The sequence below is a fragment of the Hyperoodon ampullatus genome (genome assembly GCF_949752795.1).
Source record: "Hyperoodon ampullatus genome assembly, chromosome: 2".
NCBI classification, from domain to species: Eukaryota; Metazoa; Chordata; class Mammalia; order Artiodactyla; family Ziphiidae; genus Hyperoodon; species Hyperoodon ampullatus.
In genome coordinates this window covers 62875720-62899299 of record NC_136915.1, presented here as the reverse complement: position 1 = coordinate 62899299, position 23580 = coordinate 62875720, and the positions used below count along the sequence as shown (strand labels likewise).

The 23580-nt window shown below is 36.9% G+C and overlaps 1 protein-coding gene across 1 annotated transcript in view; it reads left to right on the top strand.

Annotated features, from left to right (window-relative positions):
- The window catches only part of NEGR1 (neuronal growth regulator 1), a gene marked incomplete at its 3' end in the record, with an annotated part of 911256 nt that overhangs the window by 598668 nt on the left and 289008 nt on the right, over positions 1-23580 (top strand). Inside the window, exon 4 of the mRNA XM_079728488.1 lies at positions 10410-10541. Coding sequence (XP_079584614.1) covers positions 10410-10541 — 132 coding nt within the window. The remainder of the gene's footprint in view (positions 1-10409; positions 10542-23580) is intronic.

The following is a 23580-nucleotide window of genomic DNA, read 5'->3' as shown; positions in this document are numbered from 1 at the left end:
ACTTACTTCACTCTGTATGACAGACTCTAGGTCCATCCACCTCATTACAAATAGCTCAATTCCGTTTCGTTTTATGGCTGAGTAATATTCCATTGTATATATGTGCCACATCTTCTTTATCCATTCATCCAATGATGGACACATAGGTTGTTTCCATCTCCTGGCTATTGTAAATAGAGCTGCAGTGAACATTTTGGTACATGACTCTTTTTGAATTATGGTTTTCTTAGGGTATATGCCTAGTAGTGGGATTGCTGGATCATATGGTAGTTCTATTTTTAGTTTTTTTAAGGAACCTCCATACTGTTCTCCAAAGTGGCTGTACCAATTCACATTCCCGCCAGCAGTGCAAGAGTGTTCCCTTTTCTCCACACCCTCTCCAGCATTTATTGTTTCTAGATTTCTTGATGATGGCCATTCTGACTGGTGTGAGGTGATATCTCATTGTAGTTTAGATTTGCATTTCTCTAATGATTAATGATGTTGAGAATTCTTTCATGTGTTTGTTGGCAGTCTGTATCTCTTCTTTGGAGAAATGTCTATTTAGGTCTTCTGCTCATTTTTGGATTGAGTTGTTTGTTTTTTTTGCTATTGAGCTGCATGAGGTGCTTGTAAATTTTGGAGATTAATCCTTTGTCAGTTGCTTCACTTGTAAATATTTTCTCCCATTCTCAGGGTTATCTGTTGGTCTTGTTTATGGTTTCCTTTGTTGTACAAAAGCTTTGAAGTTTCATTAGGTCCCATTTGTTTACTTTTATTTTTATTTCCTTTCCTCTAGGAGGTGGGTCAAAAAGGATCTTGCTGTGATTTATGTCATAGAGTGTTCTGCCTATGTTTTCCTCTAAGAATTTGATACTTTCTGGCCTTACACTTAGTTCTTTAATCCATTTTGATCTTATTTTTGTGTACAGTGTTAGGGAGTGATCTAATCTCATACTTTTATATGTCCCTGTCCAGTTTTCCCAGCACCACTTATTGAAGAGGCTGTTCTTTCTCCACTGTACATTCCTGCCTCCATTATCAAAGATAAGGTGACCATATGTGCTTGGGTTTATCTCTGGGCTTTCTATCCTGTTCCATTGATCTATCTTTCTGTTTTTGTGCCAGTACCATACTGTCTTGATTACTGTAGCATTGTAGTATAGTCTGAAGTCAGGGAGCCTGATTCCTCCAGCTCCATTTTTTTGTTCTCAAGATTGCTTTGGATATTCGTGGTCTTCTGTGTTTCCAAACAAATTGTGAAATTTTTTGTTCTAGTTCTGTGAAAAATGCCAGTGGTATTTTGATAGCGATTGCATTGAATCTGTAGATTGCTTTGGGTACAAGAGTCATTTTCACAATGTTGATTCTTCCAACCCAAGAACATGGTATATCTCTCGATCTATTTGTATCATCTTTAATTTCTTTCATCAGTGTCTTATAATTTTCTTCCTAGAGGTCTTTTGTCTCCTTAGGTAGGTTTATTCGTAGATATTTTATTCTTTTTGTTGCAATGGTAAATGGGAGTGTTTTCTTGATTTCACTTTCAGATATTTCATCATTACTGTATAGGAATGCAAGAAATTTCTGTGCATTAATTTTGTATCCTGCTTCTTTACCAAATTCATTGATTAGCTCTAGTGGTTTTCTGATAGCATCTTTAGGATTCTCTATGTATAGTACCATGGCATCTGCAAACAGTGACAGCTTTACTTCTTGTTTTCCAATTTGGATTCCTTTTATTTCCTTTCCTTCTCTGATTGCTGTGGCTAAAACTTCCAAAACTATGTTGAATAAGAGTGGTGAAAGTGGGCAACCTTGTCTTGTTCCTGATCTTAGTGGAAATGGTTTCAGTTTTTCACCATTGAGGACGATGTTGGCTGTGGGTTTTTCATATATGGCCTTTATTATGTTGAGGAAAGTTCCCTCTATGCCTACTTTCTGCAGGGTTTTTATCATAAATGGGTGTTGAAATTTCTTGAAAGCTTTCTCTGCGTCTATTGAGATGACCATATGGTTTTTCTCCTTCAATTTGTTAATATGATGTATCACATTGATTCATTTGCATATATTGAAGAATCCTTTCATTCCTTGAATAAACCCCACTTGATCATGGTGTATGATCCTTTTAATGTGCTGTTGGATTCTGTTTGCTAGTATTTTGTTGAGGATTTTTGCATCTATGTTCATCAGTGATATTGGCCTGTAGTTTTCTTTCTTTGTGACATCCTTGTCTGGTTTTGGTATCGGGGTGATGGTGGCCTTGTAGACTGAGTTTGGGGGTGTTTCTCCCTGTGCTATATTTTGAAGAGTTTGAGAAGTATAGGTGTTAGCTCTTCTCTAAATGTTTGATAGAATTCGCCAGTGAAGCCATCTGGTCCTGGGCTTTTGTTTATTGGAAGATTTTTAATCACAGTTTCAATTTCAGTGCTTGTGATTGGTCTATTCATATTTTCTATTTCTTCCTGATTCAGTCTTGGCAGGTTGTGCATTTCTAAGAATTTGTCCATTTCTTCCAGGTTGTCCATTTTATTGGCATAGAGTTGCTTGTAGTAATCTCTCATGATCTTTTGTATTTCTGCAGTGTCAGTTGTTACTTCTCCTTTCTCATTTCTAATTGTATTGATTTGAGTCTTCTCCCTTTTTTCTTGATGTGTCTGGCTAATGGTTTATCATTTTTGTTTATCTTCTCAAGGAACCAGCTTTTAGTTTTATTGATCTTTGCTATCATTTCCTTCATTTCTTTTTCATTTATTTTTGTTCTGATCTTTAGGATTTCTTTCTTTCTGTTAACTTTGGGTATTTTTTGTTCTTCTTTCTCTAATTGCTTTAGGTGCAAGGTTAGGTTGTTTATTTGAGATGTTTCCTGTTTCTTAAGGTAGGATTGTATTTCTATAAACTACCCTCTTAGAACTGCTTTTGCTGCATCCCATAGTTTTTGGGTCGTCGTGTCTCCATTGTGATTTGTTTCTAGGTATTTTTGATTTCCTCTTTGATTTCTTCAGTGATCACTTCGTTATTAAGTGGTGTATTGTTTAGCCACCATGTGTTTGTATTTTTTACAAATCTTTTCCTGTAATTGATATCTAGTCTCATAGCGTTGTGGTCAGAAAAGATACTTGGTACAGTTTCAATTTTCTGAAATTTAGCAAGGCTTGATTTGTGACCCAAGATATGATCTATCCTGGAGAATGTTCCATGAGCACTTGAGAAAAATGTGTATTCTGTTGCTTTTGGATGGAATGTCCTATAAATATCAATTAAGTCCATCTTTTTTTTTTTTTTTTTTTTTTTTTGCTGTACGAGGGCCTCTCACTGTTGTGGCCTCTCCCGTTGCGGAGCAGAGGCTCCGGACACGCAGGCTCAGCGGCCATGGCTCATGGGTCCAGCCGCTCCGTGGCATGTGGGATCCTCCCGGACCAGGGCACAAACCCGCGTCCCCTGCACCGGCAGGCGGACTCTCAACCACTGCACCACCAGGGAAGCCCTAAGTCCATCTTTTGTAATGTATCATTTAAAGCTTGTGTTTCCTTATTTATTTTCATTTTGGATGATCTGTCCATTGGTGAAAGTGGGGTGTTAAAGTCCCCTACTATAAATGTGTTACTGTCAATTTCCCCTTTTATGGCTGTTAGTATTTGCCTTATGTATTGAGGTGCTCCTATGTTGGGTGCATAAATATTTACAATTGTTTTATCTTCTTCTTGGATCAATCCCTTGATCATTAGGTAGTGTCCTTCTTTGTCTCTTCTAATAGTCTTTATTTTAAAGTCTATTTTGTCTGATATGAGAATTGCTACTCCAGCTTTTTTTTTGTTTTCCATTTGCATGGAATATCTTTTTCCATCCCCTCACTTTCAGTCGGTATGTGTCTCTAGGTCTGAAGTGGGTCTCTTGTAGACAGCATATATATGGGTCTTGTTTTTGTATCCATTCAGCCACTCTGTGTCTTTTGGTGGGAGCATTCAATCCATTTACATTTAAGGTACTTATCAATATGTATGTTCCTATTCCCATTTTCTTAATTGTTTTGGATTATTGTAGGTCTTTTCCTTCTCTCGTGTTTCTTGCCTAGAGAAGATCCTTTAGCATTTATTGTAAAGCTGGTTTGGTGGTGCTGTACTTTCTCAGCTTTGGCTTGTCTGTAAAGGTTTTAATTTCTCCATCAAATCTAAATGAGTTCCTTGTTGAGCAGAGTAATCTTGGTTGTAGGTTTTTCTCCTTCATCACTTTAAATATGTCCTGCCAGTCCCTTCTGGCTTGCAGAGTTTCTTCTGAAAGATCAGCTGTTAACCTTATGGGGATTCCCTTGTGTGTTATTTGTTGTTTCTCCCTTGCTGCTTTTTTAATATGTTTTCTTTGTATTTAATTTTTAACAGTTTGATTAATATGTGTCTTGGTGTGTTTCTCCTTGGATTTATCCTTTCTGGGACTCTCTGTGCTTTCTGGACTTGATTAACTATTTCCTTTCCCATATTAGGGAAGTTTTCAACTATAATCTCTTCAAATTTTTTCTCTTCTTCTTCTGGAACCCCTATAATTCGAATGTTGGTGCGCTTAATGTTGTCCCAGAGGTCTCTGGGACTGTACTCAGTTCTTTTCATTCTTTTTTATTTATTCTGTTCTACATAGTTATTTCCACTATTTTATTTTCCAGGTCACATATCCATTCTTCTGCCTCAGTTATTCTGCTATTGATCCCTTCTAGAGTGTTTTTAATTTCATTTATTGTGTTGTTCATCATTGCTTGTTTCATCTTTAGTTCTTTAGGTCCTTGTTAAATGTTTCTTGCATTTTCTCTATTCTATTTCCAAGATGTTGGATCATCTTCACTATCATTATTCTGAATTATTTTTCAGGTAGACTGCCTATTTCCTCTTCATTTGTTAGGTGTGGTGGGTTTTTATCTTCATCTCTTTCATCTGCTGTGTGTTTTTCCGTCTTCTCATTTTGCTTAACTTACTGTGTTTGGGATCTCCTTTTTGCAGGCTGCAGGTTCATAGTTCCTGTTGTTTTTGTTGTCTGTCCCCAGTGGCTAAAGTTTGTTCAGTGGGTTGTGTAGGCTTCCTGGTGGAGGGGACTAGTGCCTGTGTTCTGGTGCATGAGGCTGGATCTTGACTTTCTGGTGGGCAGGTCCATGTCTGGTGGTGTGTTTTAGGGTGTCCGTGGCCTTATTATGATTTTAGGCAGCCTCTCTGCTAATGGGTGGGGCTGTGTTCCTGTTTTGCTAGTTGTTTGGCATAGGGTGTCCAGCACTGTAGCTTGCTTGTCGTTGAGTGAAGCTGGGTGCTGGTGTTGAGATGGAGATCTCTGTGAGATTCTCCCCATTTGATATTACGTTGAGCTGGGAGGTCTCTTTTGGACCAGTATCCTGAAGTTGGCCCTCCCACCTCAGAGGCACAGCACTGACTCCTGGCTGCAGCACCAAGAGCCTTTCATCCACAGGGCTCAGAATAAAAGGGAGAAAAAGTAGAAAGAAAGAAAGAAAGATGATAAAATAAAATAAAATAAAATAATGTAAAATTATAAAAGGTTATTAAAATAAAAAAATAATTATTAAAAAATTGTTTTAAGTAAAACAACAACAACAACAACAACAAAAAACGGAAGAATAGAACCCTAGGACAAATGGTGAAAGCAAAGCTATGCAGACAAAATTTCACACAGAAGCATACACACTCACAAAAAGAGGGAAAGGGGAAAAATCATAAATCTTGCTCTCAAAGTCCACCTCCTCAATTTGGGATGATTCGTTCTCTATTCAGGTATTCCACAGATGCAGGGTACATCAAGTTGTTTGTGGAGGTTTAATCTGCTGCTCCTGTGGCTGCTGGGAGAGATTTCCCTTTCTCTTCTTTGTTCGCACAGCTCCCGGGTTTCAGCTTTGGATGTGGCCCCGTCTCTGCATGTAGGTCGCCAGAGGGCGTTTGTTCTTCGCTCAGACAGGAGAGGGTTAAAGGAGCCGCTGATTCGGGGACTCTGGCTCACTCAGGCCCTGGGGGAGGGAGGGGCATGGAGTGCGGGACGAGCTTGCGGCGGCAGAGGCCGGCGTGACGTTGCACCAGCCTGAGGCGCGCAGTGCGTTCTCCCGGGGAAGTTGTTCCTGGATCCCGGGACCGTGGCAGTGGCAGGCTGCACAGGCACCCTGCAAGGGAGGTGTGGACAATGACCTGTGCTCGCACACAGGCCTCTTGGCGGCAGCAGCAGCAGCCCCAGTGTCCCACGCCCGTCTCTGGGGTCCGCGCTTTTAGCTGCGGCTCGCGCCTGTCTCTGGAGCTCCTTTAAGCAGCGCTCTGAATCCCCTCTCCTCGCGCACCAGGAAACAAAGAGGGAAGAAAAAGTCTCTTGCCTCTTCGGCAGGTCCAGACTTTTTCCTGGACTCCCTCCCGGTTAGCTGTGGTGCACTAACCCCCTTCAGGCTGTGTTCATGCTGCCAGTCCTCTCCCTGCGCTCCGACTGAAGCCCAAGCTTCAGCTACCAGCCCCGCCCTCCCTGGCGGGTGAGCAGACAAGCCTCTCGAGCTGGTGAGTGCTGGTCGGCACTGATCCTCTGTTCGGGAATCTCTCCGCTTTGCCCTCCTGTTGCTGCACTCTCCTCCGCGGCTCCGAAGCTCCCCGCCTCCACCACCCACAGTCTCTGCCCCCAAAGGGGCTTCTAGTGTGTGGAAAACTTTCCTCCTTCATGGCTCCCTCCCACTGCAGGTCCCGTCCCTATTCTTTTGTCTCTGTTTATTCTTTTTTCTTTTGCCCTACCCAGGTATGTGGGGAGTTTCTTGCCTTTTGGGGGGTCTGAGGTCTTCTGTCAGCATTCAGTAGGTGTTCTGTAGGAGTTGTTCCACGTGTAGATGAATTTCTGATGTATCTGTGGGGAGGAAGGTGATCTCTGCATCTTACTCTTCTGCCATCTTCCCCACTCCCCTGGTTCTGCCCTCTCCATTTTTGTTGAGACGAGTCTATCCATGTCTGGAAGAGACTAAGCACAAAAGAAAACTCTTGCTTAGATTACAGGAAGTACTTATCGCTTTTTCTTCAAAATTGTATTTGAAGTTTTTGTTAGTCTTTATAATCATAAAGAGGATCTGTGATAGCTGTACCAGAGTCTGTTCTCACCACTGCCATCACTTATCACTACAAGACGTCAGCAAGGATGACAATTCTTTAAAGTTCTTTCCCTTCCTCTCGACTCTGAAAGAGAAGTGGCAACTTCTACAAATATAAGTGTTTAGATTCTTCGTGCACTATCCTAATGGGACTTTATTAATTCCTTAATCAATGTATTTTTTTATTTATTCAATAATATTTACCAAGTATATACTGTTTCAAGTACTGTGGTAGAACTAGGGATTCAGATAAATGAAACAGAAATTGTTGTTGTGCGCATGGAGAATGGTAAAACCTGTGACCAGAAGAAGGTTGCCAAGTCACAATGGCTTTGTTTCACCAACATTTATAATTGGTACCTTACAAAATATTACACAATTTTTATACATCTTCTAGATTTATAAGGAGTACCCTAGGATAGTACATAACCCTCATAAACACTGTGAAGTCTTGGCAGTGGTGATGATGCCAAGTCACTAGCTCCCTGTATCCCTTTAGCCTTGGTCTTTCCCTCTGGCTTCTGGGGGTAAGTTGAGTTAGATTGCATGAACTAAAATGTTACCCTTTGCATTTCAATGTACTATGCGCAAATCCTCTTCCCTTACTAGGGGAGTGATGGAAATAGAGAGAGACCCTGACAAGTGTCCAAGGACAAGATTGGTTTCCTTGAGTCTAAAACTAAGATAAAGAATTACTACTCAGGAAAACTGAGGATAACAAAAGCCAAAGAGGCAACCAAGCAAATCATAGACAGCCAGGACACTCCAGGGTATAAATTCTAGGCAGAGCAACTCCAAGTTTCAAATCTGAAATTCAAGCGTGGTAAGATTAGACTGAGAAAAGAGCAAGGTGCATTCAGGATGGAAACAGAACTGCAGTTGTGTGAAAACAAGAGAATACTTAGAGCACACCTTTGGGAAGAGCTGATACATGGTGAATGGAATTAAGGGAATGGCTTAAAGTATCAGGAATCCAGTGGGGAATATTAAGATGTTGACCATGCATTTATGCTTCTTTTTTTGTTTGTTTGTTTGTTTTGGTTTTTTTTGTTTGTTTGTTTTTGCGGTATGCAGGCCTCTCACTGTTGTGGCCTCTCCCGTTGCGGAGCACAGGCTCCGGACGCACAGGCTCAGCGGCCATGGCTCACGGGCCTAGCCGCTCCACAGCATGTGGGATCTTCCCAGACCGGGGCATGAACCTGTGTCCCCTGCATCGGCAGGCGGACTCTCAACCGCTGCGCATTTATGCTTCTTTATATTAGTGTCTTATTATCAATAGCTAGTGTTGGCAATATCACCCATTTATTCACTGGCTCTATAGGTATTGATTTGTGCAATGCATAGACATCTATTGATAATTCTGGTATGCAAATAAAGACATTGTTCTCTGATGGGGTTGGAGAAGGATCCCTGAATCTGGGTGCATAGATTGTGCGGTGAACTCTAGGAACAAACATTCAATAGATGTAAGTGGTGCTCTCGAGTTGAATGAGGTAGTGGTTTGATATTTGTGATGTTTTGTCACACAGCTTCTTGTAGTTGTTGTCAGTCTTACAAAGTCTGCCATTTAACCATTTAAGGGAGAAAACATGCTTGCTTCTTTTTATATTTCTGAAATCTATTATTTCAAATCTAATGTTTCTTTCTTTAAACAATGACATACACTAATACACACCATATTTAATGATTTATTTATCAAAAACATGCGTTTTGGGGGTAGCACTTCTTAAAATTATGTCATTTCACAAAAATGGGAAGTTACATGTAATATTTTAATATTGAAAATAAGTTAAACCCTTATAAATTTTGTTTTTACAAATTTTTACAATATTATACCTTTTCACTTGTGATTGGCTTCATTTTATACTGCCCAATGAGATTATTTAATTCTGATATAGTAGATCAATTTTCCCCATACTTTAATTTCTGTTTAATATCCCCCTTTATAATTCAAGTTATATTTTAAAAATTCTTAGATATGAATAAAGATTTTGTCCTCCCTATATTTCAGTAGTTTTTTATGGACACATTTAGGCCTAGATTATCTTCATTGTAAGAATGAAAAATAAGAGAAATAGAAGGGAACATTGAAATTTAATATTATATTAGTGTTTGGAGTCAGATAAAGACACCAAGTTGAGCAAAGAAAATGATTATAAAATCAGATTTTAAGAACATGAATTTGAAGACAACTGCTGATTTTGTGAGCTTACCTCTGTATACCTACAATAACATATCAGCCAACTATCATCTCAGAAGTATAACTCTCCTCTATCTACAAATTGTGATCAGCCAGAGAAATGACTTAATCATCTATATTCTAAACACTGCAGATTTCAGTTAGCAAAGTCATAGTTACCTGGAGGGCAACAATGCAGCAACTGATATACCCAGACAAGGGAAACCAAAGGATAAAAAAATTTTAACATAGATATTATATATGAAATCCCTCCTCCTAAAATTCACATAGGCCCATTCTTCCTCTGCAGTATCTCTAATAATTAGGAACCTCCTGGCCAATGATTCTCTACTTTCAAATAAATAAAAATTCTGCTATTTCAGAAAGCAGTCTTCTTTTCAAATCCCATTCACTTGGGAATATTCTTTTATCCATGATTATGTCCGTGTATTTTTAATCTGTCACTTTTAGTCAAATAGAATATTTTCTCTGGAATATTAAAAAATAAAAGTAATTTAGTTTGTTTTTACAGCCACTTAACTCTTAGTTTGAGAATCATAAAGTTTTTTCCTGAGGTTTACTAGGTGTGTTATGTATAGTGTATATAGTATACCTCCCTTGGAAACCTTAATAAGTATGGAAACTGAAATATAGCAATGGTTTAATATATCTCCATATTTTTATCAAGCCATCTAGCTTGAAACTTTGAGAATGAGTGTGAGATTTCCCCAAAAGAAAAGTAGCATTTAGTTAAGTGTCAAGTTGCTAGCTTACACTGTATAAAAATCAATATGTAACAAGTCATATTAGTGAATTTCATCTACACTGCTAGCAGGTTGTTGAACTCAATTACAAAAATGTGCAGAGCTTGATTTTATGTGTGAGGAGGTTAGGAGACCACAATCAATTAAAAAGAACACATGTATATCCTGTTCTGGGGAAACAGCTGTTATAGTATCCCTTGTTCAGTTTCTGCTTTTTTCTCTGACTTTACCTCTGAATATAAGAGAACAAAAGGTTTAATAATTCCCCAGTTACATTTGGAATTATTTTGTCAGCAATATCTAATAGGAAGACACACCATTGCTGTTTTACTTGAATGAAGCCTCAAGCAGCTACAATTAAACATGCTGTACCTTTTTTTTCACATAGCAAAACCATTTGAAAATGGACAATATTTGGACATTTATGGAATTACACGGGACCAGGCTGGAGAATATGAATGCAGTGCAGAAAATGATGTGTCATTTCCAGATGTGAGAAAAGTGAAAATTGTCGTAAACTGTAAGTCCCATAATCTTTTATCAATATAATTTCAAAGAAAAGATAAAATACCTGAAAAATACTGTCTGAAATATATGTTGCTATTTTTAAAGAGGTGGTTTATTGATAAACACTGCCTATTGGCAGTGAAAATGTATACATGTTAGAATATTGATCAAATTGTTTTATGTAACATCAATTGCCCCAAGTAATTCCACAATAATTCAGTTTAATGTTTAGATGGCAGTGTTCCCATTATCATCCTAGTCCCTGGCATTCTAAACTGTGGTATCCTTATCTCTAAAGCATCCTATACTCATGGTGTTATCTTCATTCTCATGGGTTTCACCTGGAGTGTATTCTGACTACATTTAAGTGTGGAATTTCCAATCAAATTTGATGGACATGAAGTGTGCTATTCTGTACTTAAAGAGAAAAGCTGTTACTGTGATACTCCTATTATGTGGGTATTTAATTCTATTTAGTTTGGACAACATTGAGAAAACGAAGAAGTAATTTTCCCATGAACGTCATTAGTAGGAAATTAGAATATTAGGAGGTACCTGCAGAACCATCAGTGTCATTATGTTATACATTTTCTCTAAATATATTTCAAAACAGTGATGAAAGTCATTTTTTCATTTATCTTATTTCATATCTTATGATCTCAACAGCAATGACTGTGATAGTCTTTACTTTTTTAAAAATATTTATTTATTATTTATTTTTGGTTGCATTGGGTCTTGTGCTGAGTGTGGGCTTCCTCCAGTTGTGGCAAGCGGGGGCTACTCTTCGTTTCGGTGTGTGGGCTTCTCATTGCGGTGGCCTCTCCTGCTGTGGAGCACGGTCTCTAGGTGCTCAGGCTTCAGCAGCTGTGGCACATGGGCTCAGTAGTTGTGGCTTGTTGGCTCTAGAGCACAGGCTCAGAAGCTGTGGCGCATGGGCTTAGTTGCTCCGCGGCATGTGGGATCCTCCCAGACAAGGGCTGGAACCCGTGTGCCCTGCATTGGCAGGCAGATTCCTAATCACTGCGCCACCAGGGAAGCCCATAGTCTTTACTTTTCAAAAACAATCCTTTTAGTCTTTCTCTCAAAAATTTTCACATTGTTTAACTTATTCAAATAGAATATTTTGGGGATAATAATATTTTACCAAAAGTGTTTTCAAACTATGGCTTCCAATGTGTTTTCCTCCCATTTATACACCTTTCTATATATGGCCATTGCTAATAATGAGTACATTGTATTGTACCATAGATCAGAAGGAAAATTTTCCAAATATATCCCCAAATGCTAAAACTAAACAGTTTTTTCATATTAATATGAATCTCAGTTTCATGGGTCAAAAAATGACTATCAAAACACTCTAGGCAGTTGAGTGTCTGCCAGGGCAAATCATTGCAACCAACTAACATTTGTCAGTGACTAAGCTTTACATTTGGGGTTGACTCTGAGCAAATGTGCATAATGCCAGAAGGAGGCAGTTTCTGGAGCAGAGTTTCTCATATAATATTCTGAGACAAACTTCCACAGAGCACCCAAGAAGCTTACTAGAAATGGAAATTTTCTGTGTCCCACCAGCCCTACTGAATCAAAATCCTTGAGGTATACGGCCTGGAATTATGAATTTATGATAAGTTCCCATTGAATCTTAGGACTCCTTTTGCAGAGGGTTACTGCTCTTCCCTCTGGAACTCTCTGAAATTAGAGTTAATAAGCAAATAAAAATCCCTGATTATTTTATAACTAACCATGCTTATCTGAATGTAAGTCTACAGATTTTATTGTTGGAGGGTTGGGAAAAGAGGTGAAAAATAGGAGTACAAGGGAAATAATATTTTTAGCAGTGAGCACTAAGAAAAGAAAAGGTAGAGTCAATCTGTCAAACAAGCAAGGCACCCACCCTGGAAATGCAGCCTATTTTCAAGCCCCCAGAAACAACATATTTCTAAACTCATGTCTCCAATGGGGATACAATTGAACACAAGCTGCCATATGGATTTTCATGGGCCTATCCTCCATGTATAATCCGCACTTTTTTTATGCATTCACACTTTCTTTTCTATCCTTTTTATCTCTCTGACTTTAGTTCATTGTCACTTATTATGTAATCTGATTCTCTTTTTTTTTTTTTTCCTGGACAAGTGGGTACTTTAGACTGATAAAGGTCAAGTAAGGATGCAGAAATTTGGAGAGAAATCACCAACGAATGAGTAGTCATCATCTAAAGGATTTGTGTGGAGAAAAGAATCCATATATAAAGCAGAAGGACAGAAATTAAGGAAACAGATGTCGAGAACTATGAAGGATCTGCCACAATTTCATGGTTGCTGGCGGAAGACAGAGACAAGGGGCAGTTTATTACTCATAGCGATAGCAGTAGCCAGAGTATTGTCTTACATCTGTTCCCCAAGCCCTAATTACTACAGGGTGGTATGATGAGGGCTAGGTGACGCCTATACACACAGTGGGTTTGTGTCATAGCTGAGGCTCCCTGAGCTTAGAAACTCGAATTTTTTTTTGTATAATGGCAGCAGGCAAACCTGACCTTTGCCACAGAGGGAGAAATTATCTTTATTATACTGGACTGTAAACAAACCTGCCCTTTGCTCCACGGAGAGAACTACCTCTTCTATCTTCCAAGACTGTTCTCTATACAAACTTCCTTGAAGAGATTGTCAGGAACAAAAGCTGTCAGTGCCTCTGCTCACAAGATGTGCAGAAACACAAGAGACCCATGGAGAATTGTCTTCCAACACAAAATGGAAGCAGGAAAGTTTGAAGCAGAGCCTAGAAACATTCCATCAGTTGAAAAGGGTGCTTCAGTGGCTTTTGCAGGGTTTTAGACACCTAAAAATCGGTAGAAAAGAAAACGTTGTTAACCAACTTTAACTTAAGAAGGAAAACCAGAAGGAAAAAGGGGAAAGTAAAAAAAAAAAGGTTAAGAATGTGTTTATTATAGTCATAATACAGACTGTTTTTTAAGAACTAATTTCAGTTAAAGTACAGTCATAAGTGGAAATATTGGTGACAACACACTATTAAAAGTATTAAGAAAATGGACTCAACAGGATTTTTAAAATGGTTTTAAACATTCAATGTTGTTTCCTGCTGTTTCTCAAATTATACCTTTGATAGCTCACATTTTCTTAAATGTGCCATGAAGAATTGTATTGAATAATTATTGATCAATTAAATTTACATCTCTTGAATCAATATTTTATGTAAGTTTGTTTAGACTTCTGGTCAAGACCTAAAATTTGCCTTAGTTTGGAATAATTTTATCACACGTATACCAGTGATAGCTAAGTAGCGTAGGTGTGTGAGTGTAAGTGTGTATGTTCCTGGTTATGAGGAAATTTGGAAAGTATTAATTTTGTGAATTTACCCCTTTAGAAGCACTATCCATGGATTTTAGTGAACTGATTTCCCAAAGGAAATTAGCCAAAACCTACTGAACAAACTTTAGTTTGTCAAAGCCCAAAATTGAGCACAGTGCTCTATAACAAACACGGAACTTCACGTCCCATGATAACCTGAAGATTCCCTGAAGATAGAATTATGTCAGTTCAAGACAGCCATTCTTTTCATGGTTATTAATCAATATTGATGGTGCATGTAAAATTGCAGTAGCTTTGTGAGTTATAATTTGAAGAGAAATTTTGTCCCTGTTCCCAAATGGGGTTCAAGATGAAATGTAATAAATTTTCATAAGCTCTGGTTGACTCAGTTATTCGGTAAGTCAATTTGAGGGAGAGATTTAGGTTCCCCGTAAGTTAGAAATGTTTAATGTTTTAGTATTCATCTAATACCTTTGCCACATTCACTATATATATATATATATATATATATATATATATATATATATATATATATATATATATATATATATAGAGAGAGAGAGAGAGAGAGAGAGAGAGAGAGAGACACATGTATATATCTCATACATATAATAAATATCATATTTTGCCACACACTTTGTACTTATAGCACTTTCATGTGGATTTCTATTTAATTTAATTAAACAGCACTTTAGTGAAATGATTGGCATATTTGACTTATTTTGTATAGATTGGACTAGGTTGATTGAATAAATAAGTTGATTTTGAGTTATTTACAGAAAGCCTTACTATAGATAGTAAGATTTTATACAAAAGCTTGTTTCTGAGTAGGGAGATTTTGTAGGTGATTATTCCCCTTGTTTTTCTCTGTATTTTCTCTTATTCATTGTATATGAATATAATATATTCATGAATTTATGATATAATATAGTTATAATAAACATGAATATGTACATTTCTTTATATATTTGCATATATATGTATAGACACACACTTACACACAATTGGACAAGAAATATATTACATACTTACATATATATTACACATTTTTACATATGTATGTATATATATATACTTACATATATATTACATATGTAAGTATGCATATATATTTCTTATCAAATTGAAAAACAAACTAAAAAATGAAAAGGAATCATGAAAGTTATCATAAACAGACCTTGAGAAATTAATACACATACACACACATAACACGAGAGAAAAAACTTTGAACCAGTTGGTTAGCTAAGCAAGAGAGAGCTAGTGGATTGGAGTTGGATAGATTCTCTGTCTTATTTGCATTTGTATTCCATCCCTGGAAGCAGCCTAGAGGATATTAGTCCCATAATTTTATTGTTAATTAAAAAGTGGAAAAATGAATGTCCAGAAAGTCCATGGGTTCAATTAAACTGGGAAAAACAGGAAAAGAGAGACCAGGGTCTAAAAAGTCAGTAAAGTTGATTCATGGAAACCAAATCTAGAATCTGGAAAATGTAGATGGTATCATAGACTAATCAAATAACAAAGATCTCTATAGGGAAGCAGAATTCCAGATTTAGAAATCAGGAAAGCCTGCAAGACCTCACGCTTCAAAATGAATGCTGCTGGTAAAAGGGGCAGGATTCTCTGATCGTGTGACAGGTTGTATTTTCTCCACTCTATTTATATGTACTTTTCCAGTTAAGAGTAACTCTTTTAGAAATGCGGGCCTTATAGTCAGGTGTAACTTATTTGAACTCTTGTTCTATAATTTACTGGAGTTTGAGATCTTGGGAAACCACTTTACCTCTATGAGTCTCAATTTCCAATTCTGTAAATTTGGGGCAATAATAGATAATTTTCAGGGTTTGGGTAAGGATTAAATGAGATGATATACATATAGCACCTATCACAGTGACTGGCCCACCATTGGCAATTGAAAAAATATACATCTCTCTCTGCACATATTTACTCTAGAATATAAGCTCTATGTCTTAAGGGGTTTTCCTTTCCTTTGTACAATGATGTGTTCCTGTCACACAGAGCAGGACCAGGTTTATAGGGGGAACTCAAAAAATATTTATCAGATGAATTATTTAAAACATTAGCATCCACCAAGTGCGTTACTCTACTAGGCAAAACAGGAAAGAGATAATTAGGTTTGTTCCACAATTATATATTTTTTTCTCCCAGAACAATAAGTAAATGGTATGTTGACTAACTTATTTCTGATACCATTTTTTTAACCAAAATTTTCAGGTGGATTCAATAAAGATAACCTGCCATTTATATAGTGCTTTCACCCAGAAGGAGAAAGCATTAATTCCATTTTTTTATTACAGATAAGAAAATTGAAGTTCAATGAGATTAAAATACTTCATAACACCCCTGATTTTCAAGGGTGAAAAGACATGAATAAAGGAAAGTATTAATTAACCAGAAAAAATATAGAGTCAACTAGATTAAGGTAAAAAGAGGTCTAGATATTATTTCAGTTTTTGCTCATGTCAGTAAGATCATTCATTGTATTTGGTATCAGAAATTATTTTGCACACAGTTTCCAGTAAAATAGAATTGAGTACTTCTTCCTATGGTCAAACAGTAAAGATATTTTTGAATAAACTGTGAGCTAAGATTTTATCCAGTAAATCACAGGCACATATTTGTACATTATTTTGCATCTGATACATATTCATTTATGCAAATGTGCACTTTATCTTCCAATATAACTAACTCCAGACATGTGGAATAGAATGTACCAATTAGTATAACTTATTACAATTGTATCAAAGCCTGAAATGCAGGGCCAACAGGGAGAGGTAAGAGGAGGAAGAAGATTTTAGGGAAGAGACCAGTTTTCTTAGGCTATTCATAAAGTTTTCTCCAAAACGTTGGGCATGTTAAGCAGACACATCAGACTTAAGACTAGAAGAAATTGCAGATGACAAATAGATATCACCTTAAATAAAGAGAAAAGCTCAGCATTCGGAATTAGAATTGGACAAAGATACTACCATAGGACCAGAAGAAAAATGAGAGTTATTTGAATTCACAATTATCACCTAAGTTTTCACTTCTGGTTCCATTTTGTGCCCCTACCTTTATTTTCCATTTTCCTCATCTTTTTATACTGCTTATAATATAAGCTACTCTCCTGTTTTTAAATTTCTTGACAAGCTAATTAACACTTACCTGGAACAACTCAGGACATTAAAAACCACATATTTTTTTTTCTTCTAAATGAAGTACTAATTCATATGTAATAATGAAGATTTACTTCAGTAAATCTACACTTATATATGTATTTATTTACCTATTTACTTATTGCTTACTATGATACTATCAAGGTCTTAAGGCCAGGGATATCAGTCTTCAAGTAGTTCAACATCTAAGAGAAGAGAAAGACAAAAGAAGAAAACATAGGCAGAACACTCTATGACATAAATCACAGCAAGATCCTTTTAGACCCACCTCCTAGAGTAATGGAAATAAAAACAAAAATAAACAAATGGTACCTAATGAAACTTCAAAGCTTTTGCACAGCTAAGGAAAGCATAAACAAGATGAAAAAACAACCCTCAGAATGGGAGAAAATATTTGCAAACGAATCAATGGACAAAGGATTAATCTCCAAAATATATAAACAGCTCATGCAGCTCAATATTAAAGAAACAAACAACCCAATACAAAAATGGGCAGAAGATCTAAATGGACATTTCTCCAAAGAAGACATACAGATGGCCAAGAAGCACATGAAAAGCTGCTCAACATCACTAATTATTAGAGAAATGCAAATCAAAACTATAATGAGGTATCACCTCACACCAGTTCGAATAGACATCATCAGAAAATCTACAAACAACAAATGCTGTAGAGGGTGTGGAGAACCCTCTTGCACTGTTGGTGGGAATGTAAATTGATACAGCCACTATGGAGAACAGTATGGAAGTTCCTTAAAAAACTGAAAATAGAATTACCATATGATCCAGCAATCCCACTACTGGGCATATACCCAGAGGAAACCATAATTCAAAAAGACACATGCACCCCAATATTCATTACAGTGCTATTTACAATAGCCTTGTCATGGAAGCAACCTAAATGCCCATCGAGAGATGAATGGATAAAGAAATGTGGTACATATATATAATGGAATATTACTCAGCCATAAAAAGGAACAAAATTGAGTCATTTGTTGAGACGTGGATGGATCTAGAGACTGTCATACAGAGTGAAGTAAGTCAGAAAGAGAAAAACAAATATCGTATATTAACGCAAGTATGTGGAACCTAGAAAAATGGTACAGATGAACCAGTTTACAGGGCTGAAGTTGAGACACAGATGTAGAGAACAAACGTATGGACACCAAGGGGGGAAAGCTGTGGGGGGCTGGGGATGTTTGTGTGATGAATTGGGTGATTGGGATTGGCATGTGTACACTGATGTGTATAAAATTGATGACTGATAAGAACCTGCTGCATAAAAAAATAAATAAAACAAAATTCAAAAATTCAAAAAAAAAAATAATAAAGAACCATGAAGTTGTAGTAAAGTGTGGCAAGTACTTTGACAAACCAATCATAAGGTACTATGCAATGCTATCATAAAGACACCTTGGGGTATCAGTGAAAGCTTCCAAGAGGCCTTGGCACTGATAGTGTCTGAAGGATAAAATTGAATTTGATAGATACTAAAAAAAAAAATTTAAAAAAAGGAAATAAAGGAGTGAGGCCTCCGCGGCAATAACAACAACATTTGCTTAACCCCATAGGAATTGGGGGACAAGGCACTGCTGGATCTGTCAGGTTGCGGTGAGCTGGAGGAGACCAAAAAGGGAAACAGAAAGGAGGATGGGTAGTGTAGAGGAAGGCAGGGCCAGATTCAATGGGAGTTCATGAATTTTCATAGGGAGGCATAGATACAGTGCTTCACAATCAAAGAAGAATAACTTTGAGTTGATAAAAATATTCAGAGACACATCTGAATATTAAAGAAATTTAAATATTTTTCTTTCCTACATCCATGGATTGTACTTGGAAGCTTTCTGTTTTGTCATTGCAAGGGTAAAGGAAAAAATTAAAATGACACTATTGAAAACAACTACAGCTAAGAGAGACATGAGGAAATAAGAAATTTGAAGAAAAATCCTTATGGATATTGAGCACTGAATATTAGAAACGTATGGATAATCAGCCAGGAAACATTTTTAAATAAAACATTTCTACTCAATAGAACAACATAAATATCTACAAATTAAACCTTTTCTTTTCACCTTAGGACTTTCATGGTATAAAAAGTTCAGATTTAATTCTATGGTTTATATAATTCCTTAGTTGAAGCTAAACTATGTTATTAAACATGCAGTTAAGGAATACATGATTTCTTCTATTGAGGGAAACATAATTGGTCCTTTGTTTTAAATCTAAGACTTACACTTCAGTTAAAGACTAGGGGGCCAAGCCTATTTTTACTTAATGAGTCTGTTACCCAATTTAACTTAAATGTATTCTCTCATACGTTTATCAAGGTTTTGAGAGGAGTTTTAGTGTTAAGGGTCTATGAGTGATCTTTGACTCTTTTGTTCATAGAAAGTCAAAATGTATCTGCAGTAACCAAATGTGCATATTTTTATTATTCCTATTTTTTTCAAACAGTGAAAGATGAAACAATTTTCTTGCTTTAGTACATGAGCAAGACTTTTTGCTAGATGACAGTCTGTGTTTGTTTTGTTTGTCTTGTTCTTCCTAGGTTGGCACTTATTGCTTCAAAAAAAAAGATATTTGTCAAGTAATAGATATAACAGAGATTGACCATCAATTAGCAGTAAGAAAGTGATTTCTAACAGAGTGAAAATGTTTTAGGTTGAAAATAATTCCACACCAAACTGAAGAAAAGTGGTAAAGTCAGGAAAGAAATAACAAATATATTTGTCACACACTTTTGTGTGTGCTTTTGCTTCTGTGATGGTGTTCTCATCTAGCTCCATGCTCTAGTAAGCTGCCCAAGGGTTAAACTCTGAAAACTTCAAGGTGCCTCCTTCTGAATATATTCTTCAAACTGATCTTGAAACAAACATACAGCTTATAAACCCGTATTTATTTAAGTCCAACTTTATTAGCAAATTTCCTCAGTGAGCATGTATATCAAGCAAGATAATTTATAGAATTGAATTCTTTTTTTAATGGAACACTTGAGAGCAACACAGAATTAATCTTCTTGGGTCTTTTCCACATCATCATGAATGAACTTCACAAGAATTGTCAAGTATTCTCATGTCTGCTCTTGCACATATGTGTGTGTTTTGTGTAAGTGTATGTGTGTGTTTCAAGGGAGTGAAGATTAGGGGAAATATATGGTAGAAATAGTATAAATAAAGGCAATATGTAGAAGAGTTAGGGTAGGTAAATTTGGAAAAAGGGGTCAAACTGTTAGGAAACTTCCTTTGTACTTTAGAGCTTGCTTCCCCCCATCTCCCCTCTTTCCTTCCTTCATTTTTGTATGCATTTTCTCTTTCTTTCTCACCATCGGTAGCCCATTGCTACATTTTTCTCGTTATCTTTTTCTCTGTTTGTTTCTTCCCTTTCATTTCCTCTTATTTCTACCCAAATGTATAAAAATACTAAACCAAAATTTAAAAAAAAAATTTATATAATGGGAATTAGCAATGAATTTTCTTGCCATCTTGGAAATATTTAAAATATACAGATTCCTGAATAACCACACCCCAAATATACTGAATTAGTCAGTCTTTATTATATTTACTTATAAATGAATAAATATTTGAAAATTTACTAGGTGATTATAGTAAACATGTATGTTTAGAGATTACAGCATAATGAGTGTAAGACAGAAAGGCTGAAGATCTGAATTTTATTATTTTTTTAAAATTTATTTTAGTTATTTATTTTTGGCTGCGCTGGATTCTCATTGCTGCGTGTGAGCTTTCTCTAGTTGCGTCAAATGGGGGCTACTCTTCATTGCAGCGCGCGGGCTTCTCATTGCGGTGGCTTCTCTTGTTGCAGAGCACAGGGTCTAGGCATGCGAGCTTTGGTAGTTGTGGCTCATGGGCTCTAGAGTGCAGGCTCAGTAGTTGTGGTGCACGGGCTTAGTTGCTTTGCGGCATGTGGGATCTTCCCGGACCAGGGCTTGAACCTGTGTCCCTCGCATTGGTGGGTGGATTCTTAACCACTGCACCACCAGGGAAGCCCCTGAACTCTATTTTTAATTCAGTTACTTAACCTATTATACAATATTGGACAAAGAAGTTAAACTTCTTAGTATTAATTGCCTCATTTGTAAAATGAGGTAATCATGTCTATGGTATTCCCTCATTTTGAGATTCTGATGTGTTCCTCTGATACAACTGTCTAAGTTTTTTAGGGACAGCGTGGATTCAACTGCAGGCAGACGGGAAGCAGAGGTTTAAAGCAACTGTTTGGCTTTAGTGTCAAATGATTCTAAATAGTCTTATTCTTTTGGTTTGTGAATTCTTTGATAAGTTATTAAGGATGGTAATTTTGTTCTCTCATGCACTGTTGGCAAATTTGGGCAAACTATATCTTTAACTTTAAAATTGTAATTTCATGGAAAGAGTAAGTACAACAATGGAGAAATAAATTTCAGAGAATTTCAAAGTAAGGTTGCTGTTTATGCAGTGGAATGTGACAGAGGGTAACAGAAACAGGATTTGAAATCAGACAAGCATGATTTCTAATCCCAGCTCAGTCACTTGTTAACTATGGAGTACTGGGAAAATTATCTAACCTCTCACAGGCTCAGTTTTCTTACATTAAAAAAAAAAAAAAAAAAAAAAACAGCAAAAACTGGAGATAATTATACCTACCTTGAAGATTTCTTCTGAGAATTGTGTCATAATATATGTAAAACAACAGTGCGACTAGCACAAAGCAAACAACCTACATTGTAAGTAATAGTATTGATATATAGCATGCATCACACTGCCCTTTTTGTTTACATGTCAACCTTCCTTTGTGGCCTGTGAGCTCTCTGAAGAAGGGGACAATTCTTATTCACTTTTGTGCTTGAGGCAGTATGCACATAGTTTTGAGGACAGGCTCTGCAGCTGGTCACCTTGGCTTTGAATTCTAGCTCTGCCAATTACTACTGTGCAAGCTTGCTCAAATTATTAAGTTTTGTGTGTGTCAGTTTCTTCAACTATTAAGTGGGGACTGAGCATTTAACTAAGTTAAGGCATAAAGAAGGTTTAGTGCATATTCGTATTATTATGTATTTCTTTTTTTGGCTGTGTTGAGTCTTTGTTGTTGCGTGCAGGCTTTTCTCTGGTTGTGGCAAGTGGGGGCTACTCTTCATTGCGGTGTGCAGGTTTCTCATTGCGGTGGCTGTTTTACAGCACAGGCTCTAGGCGTGCGGGCTTCAGTAGTTGTAGCTTTCAGGCTCTAGAGAGCAGGTTTAGTAGTTGTGGCGCACGGGCTTAGCTGCTCCGTGGCATGTGGGATCTTCCCGGACCAGGGCTCGAACCCATGTCCCCTGCATTGGCAGGCTGTTTCTTAACCACTACGCCACCAGGGAAGCCCAGGACATATTATTTTAATTTCAGTACCTAACATATTGCCTGATGATACATGTCTATAGGTTGAATAAATAAATAAATGTAATATAAGCACACGTGGAATTTGAAAGTTGATAGTATTGTAAGATCACCCAAGTTCCTTCGTGTTATGGATGTATGCTTAGATAGCTTTTGAAATCAGATCACAGAGTTCACAGAAACACTCAAAATGGAATCCTGAAATCCGGATTCTAGGTCTGAGGCTATTTCATTATACCAGCCTGCCTCCATGTAAATCAAAATACGATTTAATTATTTTCAGTAAACTCTGTAAACTTCAGAGTCTTTGAGAAAGATAACCTAGTCTGAAGGGTAAGGAGACAGTATCACTGTGGGTAATGAGGAAAAGGTTTGAATAATGAGAATATACACAGGTGCTACCTGTCAGAATGGCTGTCACTGAAATAAAGTGAAGAACCGAGAGAATTAGGATTCCAGTGAATAGATAAAACAATCACAGTAAATAATCCTTGGGAATGATGCTGCACTCAAAATAGGTTTATTCATACATTGTCTGAAATAAGAGATTTTGTTCAGTAGTGAATGTAATGAATTCTCAGCAACCTACCTGCTTGCTCTACACAGTAAAGGTAACAGCAATGTAAACCCCCCCCCAAATAAAAACAACTCCCCCAAAAAATGCCCACTGTGCTGGGGGCATTAAACAGTTACAGTTTTCATAGGTAAAATGAAAGATGATAAAGTCCTATTTAGAGCACTCTCTGTATATTCCAGGCTTAATGAGGTCATACTTCATTCAATTTATCAAAAACTTAAAAGTAGTTTGGTGGTAATTTTTATCTTATGCCCACTCCCCAGTTGTTTCAGAGTTAGAGTTAGGGATTCAGATAATATTTCTAGGTTTTTAAATAATATAGTGAGACATATTAGCTTAATTCATACTAATTTTTTTCTTCAATAAATCATACTTTGACCTAGTCCAAACATATCAGCATTCTGTAGCCTAGAACAGATGTTGAGAGTGTTTACACATTTGTTTCAACCAACTAGTGTACATTGACATGTCAGGATGGAGGAGGTGTATCAACAATTAGCTGAAGTTCACAAATGCTACATTTGTTAATGCTGTTTCACAATTGTGAGCATATTGGTTTTGCAAACCGTTCTGTTTTTCTCTGTGAGTGTCTAAAGGA